This window comes from Balearica regulorum, chromosome 6 (assembly GCF_011004875.1).
Source record: "Balearica regulorum gibbericeps isolate bBalReg1 chromosome 6, bBalReg1.pri, whole genome shotgun sequence".
NCBI lineage: Eukaryota > Metazoa > Chordata > Aves > Gruiformes > Gruidae > Balearica > Balearica regulorum.
Genome location: NC_046189.1, coordinates 2,744,485 through 2,761,046, shown reverse-complemented (window position 1 = coordinate 2,761,046; position 16,562 = coordinate 2,744,485). Strand labels below are relative to the sequence as shown.

The window sequence follows — 16,562 nt, the reverse complement described above, 5'->3', positions numbered from 1 at the left end:
GGGTTTTTTAAATGGGTCACTCCGTTTTCATAAAGTTTTCACAAAATTCTTCCATCTGCACTTCACTTCTCATTCAGACTTTGCAATAAGAACCGCTGTAAAAGACAAACCAGAGTTTTACCATCCTGAGTAATTTATGAAGCATTTATATCCACAGCAGTTAGCTCTGCTGGACAGGAAGCTCTAATTTTATAAAACCCCGTGATCAATTCATAGCTTGGCTTTTGCCATTTCAATTGCAACTCATTCCGATACCAAAATTTTTCCCTGCCTTTCTGAAGAAGGAGTAGACACGACACCAAAACGTACGTTTCCTGCTCCATACCACATACCGCAAGTTTGCAGAGCTCTGCAACAGCAGCATTGTGTTTGCTACAATATCCTACGCTAATGACGCGATAAATCTTGTCACGCCCTCCGAAATCAATGGACTCCAAACCAAAAACGCTTCCCATTCGCCTCGTTTGTGCTTCTGGTGACCTGTGAGCATCCGTAACAAGTCACGGAAGCGATTGTAAGAAGTTACTGTGAATAATCAGTTTTTCTCCCCTTCCCCAGCAACTGGGATTACGTATTTGAGGAGAGTTTCACGGGGTGGCTTGCCGACCGTCACTAACAACAATCTGATTTTCGGCTGAGCGGAGCAGGTGCAGTGGCACTTGCAGGCAAGAATATTTCTAGTTTGAAGAGCCACAAAAGCCAGGGGGGTGGAAAATAATTTGTCTTGAAGCTATCCCAAATGATAGGTCTCACTTAAGGACTGCAAACACTTTTTAGCCTCTATTTTCCCCACCCGTTTTTAAGTTTTCCTCCCAAATTGATCTTCACTCCGTGAGATCTTTAAGATAATAAAGTAGTTTTCCAGGAAGCTATGAAGTGAATGAGTGATCTCTACAGCTATACCACTTTAGAAAAGCATCTTTTGCTTTAAAAATATCACAGGTTATGCGTTTTATGGTTGGTGTCTTTACCAAAAGAAGTTACAGCAGCATGATTAACACTTATTTTTACCATAAAGGTCTGTTATCCTCTAGCTATCCCTAGAAGCAATGTAAATTCACAGTGAGATGTGCTAGAATTAACAAAGGAAAGCTCTGGGAAGTTTAAGTCAAGACTGTTAGAAAGAAGACTGTTGCTCTGGACGTGGCTTTGATGAAAAGGCTTCCAGAAAGAAGTGCCAGTTGGGGCGAGCGGAAAAAATACGGCATCAACTCATCAGCTGCAATAAGAAATAAGTATACACACATTTTGTAACCGTTCCTATCGTTCAGTTTTTCTATCTTAACCAATGTTTTAGGCGTATTAATGGATCCAATAACTATAATAAAAACTTACACATGCTTCAGATTTATCTTCACCACCAGTCAAAGAATATACTCATTTTTGCTCTGTAGGATTTGCTTAGATCACTGCTCGTTCGGGAGGCAGAGCTATATCTTACGTGAAAAACAATTTATGCATATCCTTTTGTCAGTTCAAATACGTATTTACCAAAACCTGATTTGAGGATTAGTTGTTCACAGGAAAGGCCAGCTAGAAGGGCTCTCAGAGCCAGCCAATATCCAGCTTTACATTCCTTTGAAGCAAAGGGAAAAAAAACCCCAAACATACACGATGGTATTTTAGAAATATATAAGAGCATGAATATTTCTATTAAAGCAACAGAAACAGCACACTTCGGAGCTATTAAACAGCCTGAGGTAACGCAACCCTGAAAATAAGGCTGAACCGAGACGATGTCCGCAGGCGGTTGGTTATTCATAACCACGGAGGCGAGCGCTGCTGCCTTAGCTAGAGCAACACCCAGCTCCGCTGCCAGACAACCCCGCCGCCGGCACGCCACGCGCAAAGACCCCACGCGGCCCCGCTAGCACGCTGTCCTCTTAAAAACGAGGATGAAGAGAGACGGAATACTTCATTGGTAAGCACGCTTTGCGTTTTCAAATTATTCAGGAAAATCTCAAGAACAGATAACGGTCAAAAATTTCAACTGCAGCTCTAAGAAAAACGCTGCATGTTACAGGACCTGGGAAAAGTGCATGGATCTACAACGCTTCCAGATACCACCACAGAGGACTTCTTCAATAGGTCCTATTTCTCACCAAGGCTGCTTCTCTTGGAGGAAATGACCAAGCAAGGAGAGCTCAACTGAAAGCCCAGTCCCCCAGCCCAAGCCTCAAAGAATTTTACAGACCCATGAATTGGATCTGCTTTGGATCATCCTCCAAGAAGATGTGTCCATATGATATATCGTTGAAGCTCTCGAACAAAGTTTAGCCTAGTGTTGGATACAACCCCTTATCAGGCTGAAATTTTGCCTTTTTTTTTTTTTTTATTTGAGGATAGAACCACACTGCTACTGCTCCCTTCGAGCTAGCTCACGTAGGCTGCTCACCCAGTCCACCACACTGGTTTTAAGGAAGGGTTTTGAAACTGCGGCCACTGTCAGATGAATTGAGCAGACCAGGTGAATCCAGATGCTTCTCAAGGAGCTAAAGACAAGTTCCCCTCCCCTCAACCACTGCTACAATCCTACACACCTCAACGCAGGTTATCAACCCGGGCCGGTGAAGATGGGAGCAAGGTTGAAGAGCGGCTATTCCTGCAATACAGACCTCAGCAAGCAAAAATCAACCTTGCCGTGTAGTTACGTGGGATTTACACACCATGCGTGCTCTATAGATGGCCATCAGACCTTCCTTCTCGTGTATTTAAGAAGCTGTTCTTCCCCCACAAGGTGCCGCAGCACCATGCTTTTATTTGAAATCAAATATAGAACAGATGAAACTTAAAAGGGGGAAAAAGCACCCTTCCCTAAAGAAGCTGGTTTCAGGTGGTTTAGTTTTTTCCCCTTCCCCCCCCCTCCCCCCGGCTTTTCATAAATGAGGGGCAGTGATGATGATGGGAACAAAAGAGCAGAAAACGGACATCCACAGCTAAAACTTTGTCATCTGCTGACCCGTGGCATGATGGCAACCTTCTGGGAGACGGACAGTGGTGAAACATCATCAGCCATTCATCGGGATAAGGCTCAGATAAAGAAGCGGCACGTAACGCTGCCCAGCAGGTATCCCGGTGAATACATTTCGGGAGCCCTCGCACATGGCATTCTGCCATTAAAAGCCAAGAGATGCCTAGACAAATTCCCCCGGGTCCCTTTGGGGAGGTTGACATTGAATTTGTCGGCCAGAATTTTAGTCATCCACTCAACGGCTATACTCCAGAAGCGTAAGATGAATAGGTAGCTATGGTGAACTTTGAAGCCTGCAGGTCAAAGTTCTCTCTCATTATCCCCACCATTTTCTATCGGCGTAGCTCCTCAGCATCCCAAGGGACGGGAAGGTTTGAGGCTCTTGAAAAAAACCTGACGTGACCAAGTCAGAAAACAGTAGGGTGCTTATGTACATATATTTTTCTTTCCCCATTTTTCTCTCCCCCCACTTTCTTGAAAAGAAAGAATATGAATTTAGCTATTGTGTGAAACGTCAACCCGGTGGCATTAGTAGTTACTCATTTAGCTGGCACAATGCAGCAGTCATTTCAACACGCTGCCCTGCCAAACAGGCCTGACCCTTCCAGGGCTACCTCCTCTGTAAGAAAGGTACTAATTTGATTTTCACTCCCCACTCCAAAACCTTTCGTTTTGTAGCCAATCCTTTCAAGGAGGATGACAGTACTGATTTTTCTGCAATAGGGACACATTCTCTCTATTAAAAACACTACCTAAAAACGGCCTGAGCTACCACTGAAGGCAGCAGACAGACAACGGATCCACGTTCTGGCCAAATCTCAAGCAATATTTAATACAGTGCTCGCTATCAGCCATTAAATATCATCATAACAGGCTCTTCCAATGCAGGCGTTCTGTTTCGACTCAAAAACCAGTCCAGAAAGACCACGTTATCTTCTAAATTTCCTTCTTCTGCCACCACTAGAGGCCAGCCCACCTTTCACTTCACAGAATTACAACCGCAAAGTTTTGGATAACCACAGTGACCTGCATACTTGAGACAACCCAAATCAAACTAACAGGTCAGAGTAGAGCCAGGCTTTTCTACAAGTTTAGGAAACTGACTTTAGGTGGTTAACAAAAGTTCTTTTCTTCAATGCTATTTAATGGGAAGGTTGGTAGGAACAAGGTCCTTATTTCTCAAAACACTGTAAGAAATTACCCCAAACAGCGACGCGAGCACAGTATTAAAAATTCACCAGTTTCTTTTGCTTGCTGTGAAAAAAGCAACAAGCAGTTAGAGATAAACAAAACCCAGCAAAACCAAAATTATCAGAGTCCTGTTTGGGGGAAAACCCATTCACTTGGCAGTATCCAAGAGGAAATTCTGCCTTTACAAGCTGTACTGGGTGTGCAACTAGATTGTGAGTATCTGGTCCTGTCTCTTCCTCCCACCGTGGTTTGCAGAGGGCACAGAAGATGCTACTCACATACTGTTGCCTGATGGATGCCGAATGCTCTGCAGGGTATATTAATAAGAGTTATTTGACAATAAACAGTCCATTGACAGTATGGAGACATACTGCTGAAGTTGTAGAAATAAAGCCAGTAGAAAAAAAGGCATTAAACCAGCATCATTTGTAACACAAATCGCGTCACAGAAAGACGTTGACGCGAACGAGCAGAACCCTAGATGCTCCTAGAGAGAGGACGCAACAAAGGTGTCTCAAGAAGCCCCTGAACGAGGAGGACATTTTCCCCAGCAGCTTCATGTCAGCTAGGAGCTGAGGACGGTCCCTCACCAGTACCTACCCCCAAACAGCCGAGGGAGAACCTCTCCGATCTCCGCACGGAGGTCTGAGCAAATAGAAATACGGAGCCACGTACCTTTTTCTTGGGGTGGGGTGGGGGGGGCACGGTGGGGGATAGAGGGAAACAATTACAGGCTAGTAATTACTTCTTCTTTAAATGGATTCTCTCTAATCTCCAATGGATTTACCTCTAATCTCAAAGTAATTACCTCTAATCTCAATGGATTCTCACTCTGGGGGAGACTAAGCGGCTCCAGGGAAGCCTACAGAGAAAAACTACTCTATTGTCTGCAAGAGGCAATGAAAAACTAACCCGTGCACAGCAACTGCCAGAAACAACAGAGCACCTCCACAAAGGGAGGAAGGGACTTGGGCACAGACAATGGCAGCTTGTATCCTCCTTGCTTGATGACCCGGAGTTGGCCAACACGATCTACAGGAAACTCACGTGGGAGCTCCGTGGGGGCTGCCTCAAAGGCATGCAGTATCTGTGCTTCCCTTCCGTGAGCAATACCGATATAGAAGCCAGGTATTTCGGGACTACTTCACGGCAGAATTCCCCAAATTTAAAGGCACTAAGAATGGCCAAAGAGGAGTTTCACAAGAAGGAACAGTGAAAACCTTGCTCCAGAACGCAAGGGCCGATGGACAAGATTTCTGATGGAAAGCAGCAATGCCTTGAAGCTAATTGTCATCTAACTTATTAAACAGTTATGAGAGACATGGACGCACCATCAGAAACTACAGCAAAGCGTTACTAAGGCAGGATCTGAGACTGAAAATCTCACGTCAAGCCAGAGAAAGTGCCAATATTCAGCATGACACGGAACATCAAGCTGGTGCAAGCACAGCATCAGTGTGGCCATGCTCCTCAGACATCACCCACCTACCGCCGACGTTTCCCGCCAGTTCCACATGCAGCTCTATAAGCCCCAGAGCACATCTACAGAAACGCATCTGATCAAAACCTCAATTTTCACTCCTTAATGAAAAATTGCCCAGGAGCTCAAAATGACACCAACAGGTTTAGAAACAACTGGCCCTAAAACAAGTGGCTACCCTCCAATTTTCATATGTGGTATGATGATAAAATATAAGACCAGATATGACTCTAAAGATCTCAGCGAGGGTCAGGGTCACACCATGTACTTTGTGTTTTACTGTTGTCTGTACTACAGAGCAAGCGAAGGAGCTAGGAATCCCCTGGGGGCTTCAAGATCTGGAATCTCCACATTGGCTCCGTCTTTTGAACTGCTCTGGCATGGAACGAGCTCTGACAAACCTCACCTCTCCTCCTGCGGGCATGCCTGGGGTAGATGGGGTGGGCTAGTTCTGAGGCACATCACTGTGCTCCTTCCACCCCTAAAACTGTCCCTAGGGATGTGCTGCACACACTGAGAGGGACAGACAGGATCCTTAGGAAGAGACAATGAGAGACGCCTTAATGTGAAAAAGTTTTATGGCACATATTTTATTAGCTATGCCATTTTCAAAAGGCTGCTCAGAATTACTTCTGAATAAACCGACACCACTGCACACTGACAAATACCAGAAACTTTCCTCCATCTAGGACACTTTTTCTTATAAAACACTTCTGTTTTTTTAATCCTGGGATCGACAACAAGTCCATAAAAGCACCAGCACAAAATAAAGGCTTAAACCGTTCCGGCTGCCTCTTGGGATGCACGGGAACCCCAGTTCCAGGGGATTCAAAGGGACTTAACTGTACTCAGACTCGCACCAGGGAGATTTATTTCAGATTATGCCTTTTTGAGAGGGAGGGGAATGAAGAGAGAGAAAGAAGTTCCTCCACCCCAAAAAGGGCTCAACAGAACCGCATCGGGATGGACTCGCTAACGCTGCTTTACCAGGGCCTGGTGCCACTGGACATACAGAGAGCATGGGGTACTTACGTGTAAACTAGGATGGTAGGTCAGCACGCCGTTGTCGCACAACGTCACGTATTTCTTCTTCCACTCTTTATTCAATGACTTGCCACTTCGCTTTAGCAGCATACCCTGTTAGAGGAAAAGAAAAAAAAAAGATTAAACATTCTTTTGCCAACGCACAACAATTTAAGACACAGAAAGAGAAAACTGTAATTGCCAGCATTTTTAGATATGCTTTCTCCTGCAAGTTGCTCATTTTCCCCTGCTTCTCCCATGATGTACGTTTTGTCCATCGGCAGCTTCCGCGCTTGCAATTGAGGAGGGAAAGCTTTCACAAAGCAAGTCACGTAAACAGAAAAGACTGTATCAGCGCTGGCTTTGTGCAACGGGTAGAGAAAACCCTTTTGCACTGAATTCCACGCCTCAGGAAAGCACATTTTAATGTGACATGGAGTAAAGTTACCCATACGCCCTCCCAGCTGATTGAGGCACCATGCTCGGTGCATTTCCTAGCCCTCTAAAATAAACAACGAAGCCCAGGGCGAGCGAGGATCCTACTGCGTGATCCTGGGGATTCCTTGGTGTCCAGGCTCAGCCTCTCCAACGGCAGGGAAGAGCTGACGTTTACCTTCTCCTTCCCTTTCCAGTAAGGTGCCACCCCAACGGAAATCCTCCCAGCCATTCATTCCAGACAAAGAGACACCAATTCCAGGCAAGAGCAGCAAAATGGAAACAAGGCAAATACAAAGTTTTCCCAATAAATTCCGGATAATTTAATGTAAGAGGTGTGAGCAGAGAGGAAAGGAGGTGGGCAAGGTGACTCACCTTTCCACAAATGGTATTCAACCTAACCATGAGTGACGAATGCTAGCAATCAACAGTTGAGATAAAAAGTCATCATTGTGTTTAAAAGGGCAAGGACTACTACCGCATATTAACCCATCCTCAGCTTAAAAGTAAAAAGTCACTTAGAAAAGCAAAGCGCAAGAGGCTGTAGCATGCTGAAGGCGGTAAGTCAAGCCATGCTCTAGCAATGCACCGCCCTAGGGAATTTTCATTTCCAAAGCCAAGTCCCAGGGGAGTTCCTAACGAATTCATACAGGATTTTGGTTACTGAAAGCCTTACTGAGATGTCCCAGCAGAGACACTACGTACAGAACCTACCACAGGGACTCACTAGTTCCACAGATCAAGTTCAGGTAAAAGCGGGCACTTAAATTCATTTCGTTAAATCATAACCAAGAATACCAAGCGATATGAACTTCAGGCCTCTAGTCTCCATAAAACGAGTTTTTCCATACCCTTTTTCCATGGAACTTAAAAAAAATGGGAAAATAGAACGCAGAAAGTTGCGCTATCAAGCACAGCGCTTCCAACTCCCATGGAGCTGTTTTAGTTAAAGCAGGTTAAAACCTTGAGTGGCAAATTATGTTTGTCTGTTTTCCCATTAAACCCGCAGCTTTATAAAGCGATCTCTCTGCAGACCCGATCCCAAAGCCACGAGGGGACAAGGGGCAGTTCTCCACAAGCACAAGTCCTCCAGTAGTAGGCAAATTTTCTTTTCTCCCTCCATTCCAGATGTTACAACTTTGGGCTGAAGTCCGTGGCCACAACCCGGCGGAACTAACAACTCTCTCCTTCGGCAACCGGCGACGATCCCGGCGGAAAAACCACCTTCCCGACCGCCTGTTCCCGGACACGCACTTTGAATAAAACTTCAGAGAACAACCCTTCGCGATTCAAAGCCATTTGCGGACGTCGGGACCATAAAGAAAAGCTTGTGTCGGTGACTGAATTACACAGCGGTACAAACTCCGAAACTTTCTGACCGTCTGGGGGTCAGATCGCTTTTTATTTTGGTGCCGTTCCTTGCTACAACTCAAACTTTTACAAGAGAGAATGGGTTTTCTGAAGCGCTTTCTTACAAAAGCTTCTGTGAGTGCGAGTCGCACATCCCAATTACCGTCTTCCAGTGGTTAGAGACGTTGTTTTCTTCTATTAAAAAATGAAAGCTTATTTCTGCCTTTGACTTGTATGTTTGTCTATAGTAGGTGATCTGGGGCTTCACCTTTCCAATCTTTCATAGCTCACCTGCAGCACGTTCGCTCGCGTTTAGGGGGACCCAAGTCTAGTTATCGCTGCGCTCTGGGGATCAAAAATTACCGTTTCCCTGCACCGGTTTGTTCTTCAGACCTTTTAATGGGGAAAAAGCTGGAAAGATCACAACGGTGATTTTCCCCCCACCCCTTGCCTTTTTTTGAACTTTTGAAGAAAGTAAAAAAAAAATAAAATATATATTTAACACCTTTTTAACTGTCCCTTTGCTATACAGAAAACATGTCATTACTTACGTAATTTTCAATTCATGGCAATTATAAACTCAATAAATAGTAAAACCCCCCACTTTCATGATTTTTTACTACCTGGGGGTTTTGCTGCTATCTAGGTGTGAATTATGAAATTCTGTTTCTGGATCTAAATGAAGAAAATGGGGTTTCACTTTGCTTTTGAAGTAGAATTCTGTGCTTTCATGTAAAATATAATACTCATCATTAAATACGTACCATCTAGCAATTTGTGCCTAACTAACAAATCAGACTTCCCAATCTATTTTCTTTAAGCGCTACCTTGGCAAAAAAAAGAATATTTTTTTTTTAATTAGATGAGAATTAAAAATATCTTCCAATAACTGCAGAGGAAGCTGCTCTGAATACAAGGAGCTAACTTAAAGTGTTATGAAGCACAGAAGCCCATATAAACCACACTTTTTTTCCCCCAAGGCCAGAGACCACCACTTTGTGGTAATTATATAGAATGGTCTGGAGAAATGCTCTTAGTATCAGAGCACTCTAACTAAACTTAAAAAAAAAGAAAAGAAAAAAAATAAATGGCCCAGATAGGGCAAGAAATGTTACTTAACAAAAAAAAAAAAAAAAAAGAAAAGAAAAAAGCCCACTTCAGTCATATTATGGCTACATTTAAGTCACATCGGATACTCTGCCTAGGAAACGAGATATGAGGGTTCCCACTGACCTTTGGTACCTCCGAGGCAATTTAGAGGTAGCTTGGGCACATCCCCAGTCACGGCCAAACAGGTCCCCACGCACGCACAGCACGTTGGAAAAACCATGTTTAGTCCCTAAGCTCTGCAGTAAGGGACTACCTACATCAACTTCTACTTCAAAATACTGATTTCTGTTTTTTTTTTTCTCCAAAAATACTCTCTGCCACAAATTATTATTAATTGGCTACCATTATTTCTCCCAATTCGTATGAAATCTTTGTTACAGTCTTCCATCTGCAATTTTAGCCCCGCGGTTCGGCGTAGCTGACCCAAACCCTCCAGATTCAACACTAAGAATTTAACACCTCCAATTTGCTCACAAACCGAGAAAAATTTCACACCTCAAATTAAATTTTTTTACCACCTTCCCTCCAAAATTGCAATTCTGCGTGTAAGGGAGGAACGCTTCTCCGACCAGACCGCGCTGGCTTGTATTTTTAACGAGCCACAGGAAAAAGACTTGAACCGTAGCGTGCGAACATCGCTTCTCGGGTTTCGCTCGAGGAACCGCGTTGCCGTACAAAGCAAACGGAGCGACCGTCTGTACGTACTGCGAGCTCTTTATTAGTAATGTGTATGCTACGTCTAGTCCCAGGAGGTCATTGCAAGCCAAAAGCAATGTTAAGTGTACAAGCTTTAAATAACTTACAAAGTTAATGTAATGAATGTAAGTGTTATCTGAAATCCATCACTCAGTGGCTTGCTGTAGCCTCAAGCTGTGATAAAACACCACTCATAAATTTATATTAAAACTCTGTTCAATAGCAATTATTTACCAACAAAGATTTATTGATTGCATTTGCTGTTAGAGACTGGGGCCCTAACTGAGTCAATCAGCTTATGTTGTTGAGCTTCAGGGCACCAGGAGAAGTTACAGACTGCCATCAGGCTCTGCATCCCCATCGTTACCGGGAGAGCGGGAGCAGCTAATGAAAAGCCGCCGGTGTAGGATTGATTGGACTTAAGGTAAAAAAAAAAAAAATAAAAAAATACAACCACAACAAAAACCCAACAAACCACCCAACACCGGTCAAGGGACCACTACGCATAATACACACAGATCATCCGAATAGGCAGTAACTGGCTAAATCTCGCCGCTCCAGACGCCTTCCCGTGAGCTACAAACCTTGCTTGCTTAAACAACAAATGAAGACAAATGGTGAAGCAATTATGAATTTGTTGTATGGAGATATTTCAGGTTTTAAGCAGCAAATTAGCAGCATTTAAGGGAGTCACCTCTTGAAGTTGCTTAATAGCGCATTGAAGATGCTGGCAGGTGAGCTGCCTTAATTTTTCAGGCAGGCCAGACAGACGGCAGCAGAACAGATTTACGCACTTCCCACAAACAAATGTCATCAAAACGCTCACGCTGACCATCAGAGAGCTGTCTACAGCCACTGCCTGGCCCGCCAACTTAATCCTGCGTGGGGAGTCACACGCTTGGCGCTCCATTTTGATCAGCTCCATTTTAATTTTCCCCGCTTTCCCGTGTATTCCGGGATTTCCAGGGACCGCAAGGTACGAAGCGTTTTGCAAACAGGACAACGTCGGCGATCCCAGCTTAACTGACTGCAAGGGGGTTTTTGCATTTGCTCCCCCCTGCAGCACTTGACTGGAGGATTTTTGGGGGTTGGTTTTGTTTTGTTTAACAGGATTTGGTACGTTTGACTTTTCTTAGCGTGCCGAGCAAAAGCGGCAGGGCCCTCGGGAAGTCAGCAGAGCCAAGACTAGACCTCTGGGAAAAGAAAATACGGTACTTCGGTTTCTGGTTTCTTTTAGAAACTTACACCACCGCATGGCTGAGGTACTGGCATCACGCATGCTTTTTTTTTTTTCTTTCCCTTCCCCTCCTTAATTTTTAGCCAACCCCATACTGTTACCCTGATGCTGTTTTGACAGAATGAAATATGTAATCTGGCACTTAATCATTAGCAGCATAAATTCTTAATTTTCCACTCAGGTCTTTAGTTCTCCTAACTATGATTAGCAGCTAGCAGTGCTATGAATTTTGTACAGCTCTATCATTTGCATCCTGCTCACAAAAGAAAAAAAAAACACAACACCTCACGCTTGTCAAAAACATCCTCCCTCAAATGACTGCAGAGGCAACCATTCGCAGTCAGGATCACAAACTGAATTCTGGTCAATAAAACATCCACTTCCTTTAAATCCCCTTTAAATCTCTCAACGTGGTGAACAAATGCTGGTGAACCCTCCAGGTTTGCGTGACTAGCCAACTCTAGGTAGTCTGGCCGGTAGCACTGGGACTAGTCTAGCTTGTCCTAATAACAAGCAAGAGATTAATTCTTAATTGATATTTGTTTCCAGATTATTACACGGTAACAGGTTTCTAGTCTTAAAAGTCGATTCCTCCAGCATGTGGGAGACACCAACTCAAAATATTTCACCTACATGCAATACCTGCACGCTATAGGAAGCTTATGGTCGTCGCTGCTCTCTCTTCAACAATTAATTTGAGCAGATAACCAGAGCATGCAGCTAATCTTCTAGGGATCAAACCGCTGAAGATGTCCAATGTATTTGGAATCCTTCCATGTGAAAGTAACTTGGTTTTCTTGATCTTCCAAATTTAAGTCCTTTTTCCCCAGGAGTTTAAGGGAATGCTGCTTGGTCTTTTCAACAATTAGCTATGAAGCTGTTTAACTTTTCACAGTTGCAAACCTGTAGTAAACATCTCTTGGAGTAACAGGGCACAACTGGGGACCAACTGAACCACAAAACAAAGGCTACAACACAGTGGAGTGCCTCGAAAGGGATGTGAAAACAGGAGACCTCAAACGTTCTCAAACTTCAATATCTAACGATAACATTGCAAAACCCCCTAAAAGACCCCGTACAGTTGTACTGCAGGACAAATCCCACACGCCTTCCTCAAAAACCAGCCCTGCAACGGTAGCAGACTTTTGATACCAATTTGAAGATGCTTCCCTATTGAAAAAACTGTTCAAATTTATGTTATACACCAGCTGTACGAGGAAAATGAAATCAGACCATTGAACCCAATTCTATTCTAACATTCCCTAAACACAAGGCAATAACTCAGCGCAGCAGGTAATTACACCATGAATAGTTACCTGACGCTGAGGCTGATCAACCACTACTTCCATCTAGAGTCAAAGAAAAAGAGAGGATCTACGATCTGACTCAGAGCAAAAGATAAGAGCTTTGCTGAAACTTGGAGGACAATCAACCTGCAACCCATTATTTTCCAAGCTTTCTGCATACAAGCAACTAAAAAAAAAGTTAGAAAGATTTACTAAAAAGAAAAAAAAAAAATCCAGATGCTGATTAAGCAAGTCTTAGAGTTCATTGTAGTACCGGCAAGGAAGATTGCCACCTCCAGCAAAGAACCGCTACCGAATTCCTGCAAGGAAGCTCAGCACTAAAGACATGGTAAACGGGAAGAACAAACTTTGTGCTCCCTGTTGTTGTGTTTTGATTCTTAATGACTGCTCCAACAATTCAGCCTCCAGATTTTGACCTTACCTGCCAGCTGCGGGTAAGGCACAAGGTCATCTGAGATGCAGCAAATAATTTTAAGGGAAGCTTTCACAACCCCCCAGCTTGCAGCTGCCGTTTTTTAAAAGGAAGGCTACGTACTTCCAACATGGCATGGATGAGGATTCCTTGGGACCTTGCTGAGCGTAGGAACCTACTAACCTTACTTAGAAGCATGACGTAGTTGAGAAGAGACAACCGCACCGCAGTTTGGGGGCTGGAGGACAGGAAGACATCATCTAGAATATCACATTCACCCACCTAACGAGCAACTTTCTAAAGAGGCGAAAAGATGATGAAGCATGAGCAGTCACCCCGGTGCCCAAAGCGGAATTTGAATGGGAAGCTAAAGACCCTGCTGCAGGACGGAGCAATAAACACACCGCTCTGGCAGAACGCTGCAAGTCCGAACCTGCGCCCGTCTGCGCCACGGCCAGGACAACTCTCCAGGCGCCCCAGCAGGCACGTCGAAGGACAACGCTGTTACACACAGCTGTAGGACAGAGATGCTGAGCGTAGCAGGAGACTTCCCGAGCTGTCCTTCAATTGACAACTCGGTGAAAGGGGGGCACGCTTTTGTTAGCCCTAGTTTAGGATTATTTCTAAAACTAGACTTTTATAAATAGCACGTTGCATACTCTACCATTATCTATATGTCCTTTCTACAGAGTTTAATGTTCAAGTGTGTTACAAAACGCCATCAGGTATTTACAGGAACGGCACACCTCTCGCCCGAAGCCCGGTTTACCTCTCCGAAGGAGGCACAGCACCTAGCAAGTCACAACAGTTTTCTGCCTTACAGTAGTTTCTGCCTCTGTTGCCTTCTGAGGTTTGTTCCACTTACCCCAGACTGCTAAAAAAAAAATAATAATCACAGCCCTTAATAATCTCGAGTAGTTGGTTTATTAACCCCTTGGCATTGGCAGTTGTGGTTTCCCTGACACCGTCGTCAGCGCTAATGTGAAATGCACTGCGATGCAAATCATTATCTTCGTGTCGGAGGAACCAGACGGCTGATGCCAAGGGGTCTAAGGCAGCAGCGGAGGAGCCGGCAGCGATCAGCTCCGTTTGAACTCTTACCTCTCGCTGCGTCTCCGGCATCACGCGCTGCGCTCTAACTACGCTGGCCGCAAATGAAGTTAGCGTCGGCGCCAATCAGTTTGGTGAAACGCCGCTACTCTAGACTAAAATTAAAAGGAAAAACAACATCGGGGAACTGAGTTGGTGCAAGCAAACGTGACTGCGTGGCACGGTTAATTTGGAAAAGGCTCCGAGAGCGGAAACATTCGCGGCAGTGGAAACGGCTGCGGGGTCAGGCATGAAAAAGAAGTAACAAAACATTTCTTTCCCTGAAGAAACAAACTGAGCATGGGGGGGGGGGGGATGATATAAAAGAAGGAATCATCGTGCAGACATGACTACTTCTAGGTGGACGAAACTGCTCTCGTTATAGTAGCGTTCTGTTCCCTGAACCCTGAAAATTCTCTTTATCATATTTTATATAAAGTAGGGATTTGGGGGGGGAGGGGGGGTTCAGGGGAGAAAAGCCACGAAAAGCTTAAAACCCAATTTTAACTTTCTATCCTGATACTATAGTGTTTCCATAGAAACATCAGGAAGACCACTTAAGAGCAGCTTTTTTTTTTTCCCCCCCTTTTTTTTTTTTTTGTAGCCATGTTTGGCACCATACCCCTCCCCTGGACAACCTATTATTTCACAAATGGATGCTTTTTGCAGCTTGTTCTGTGCGGGCTCCGATGAAGGGTGGGGGAAAAGAAAAAGAATACTGGATCTTTAACCAGTTCCCTTGTGGCCCCCTCCCTTTTTTGTTGGTAATATTTCTGTCATTCTGCCAGGGTATATGGTACAAAGGGTTACACTTTAATTGAGCTGTCAGCATCTCCAACAATCCTATAAAACTCCGATTATGCACGGCGGGGTTAGTGACACACTTGTTATTGTGGATGCCCTATTTGCTAAACCCGAGCCCCCCCCTCGCAGGTCACATCACCCACGCGACCTTCCTGTCATTAGCCGCGTCTATTCCTACCTCACCGCTGTGAAAATCACACAAGCGAAGGCTTCAAAGCCCTTGCCAGGACTGAATTCGACCAGGAGCTAATCACCCACAAATCCAGCTCAAATGGCAATAATTGGCTAAACTGCTCACCTCTCCAGAGCTCAGCAGTAATTTGGGATAATAAAGAAAAGAATTATTCAGCTAACTGCCCTGAAATGTATGCTTTGTGACCGACACACTTCACATTTTAATAATGATGGACACAAAATCCAATTTAATACAGAATCTACTGAATAACAAAACCAAGAACACTGGCAGGAAAAAAAAAAGTGGTGGGTTTTTTTGGGGGGGTTTGGTTTTTTTTTTTTTTTTTTTTAGACAATGTTCCATATTATTGTGCAGAAAGCATTCACACTTCATGTTGTGAAATTTTGGGACCAAAAAGGTCTCCATGAACAACCCTCTGAAACTCTGCACCGTAATAGGATTTTTTTGAAAATTTTTTTTTATTTGTTAATCAAAGGGAGTGTCCTGCATTAAAAAATAATTTCGCTGAACAGTTATACCTCTGGTCCTTAAACCTCTGTAGAGTTAAGATAAGAAATATCTTTTTTTCTTCCACAGTAGAAGGGTAACTTCTTTGTTATTCCAGTCAACAGTATCTCCCGATTGCCTCATTTTTCTTTGCTTTTCCACCTTGTCCTCTGGTCACAGGATCGCTGGCATCAATGACCTCACCACATACGATCGCTGGATCGGCAGTGACACTCCCTGGACTGCTTCACAATGGGACCAGCCTCCCAGGACGCACTGAACTCGTTCAACACTGCAAAGATGCTCCATCACTCTTCCTTCCACCCACCCCATTCTCCTTCCTCAACTACCTCCTAAGACCAAGAAAAAAAGAAAATATATATATACACGTGTGCGTATACTACACATAGAAACAATAATTGCATGCTCTGACTTGTCACACCGTTTATATACCTCAGATGCCCAATTCACTCAAGAGGAATAGGAATGGGGATGACTTTTATCATGAAAATCTCTTTCAGAGATGCACTTAATGTATGTTGGGCAACTAGTATCCTCTCATCATTACAGGAAAAAAAAAAAAAAAAAAAAAGAGTAAGGAACCTAATGAGGAAATATTCCTTCACCCTCTTTAACTGACTCGCCTTACCTGCTAGGGGAAATTGTACATCTTGAATTAGCATCTTCCAGACACAGAGCCGCTTCCGAGTCATTGAAACGTTACGAAATGTACCCATAACTCTCAAACTCAGCGAGTGAAATGGCTCTCCCCACC

The 16,562-nt window shown here is 44.1% G+C and overlaps 1 protein-coding gene across 1 annotated transcript in view; it reads right to left on the bottom strand.

Annotated features, from left to right (window-relative positions):
* Window positions 1–16,562, bottom strand: part of AGAP1 (ArfGAP with GTPase domain, ankyrin repeat and PH domain 1) — a 297,553-nt gene that overhangs the window by 136,998 nt on the left and 143,993 nt on the right. Inside the window, 1 exon segment of the mRNA XM_075755906.1 lies at window positions 6,675–6,779. Coding sequence (XP_075612021.1) covers window positions 6,675–6,779 — 105 coding nt within the window.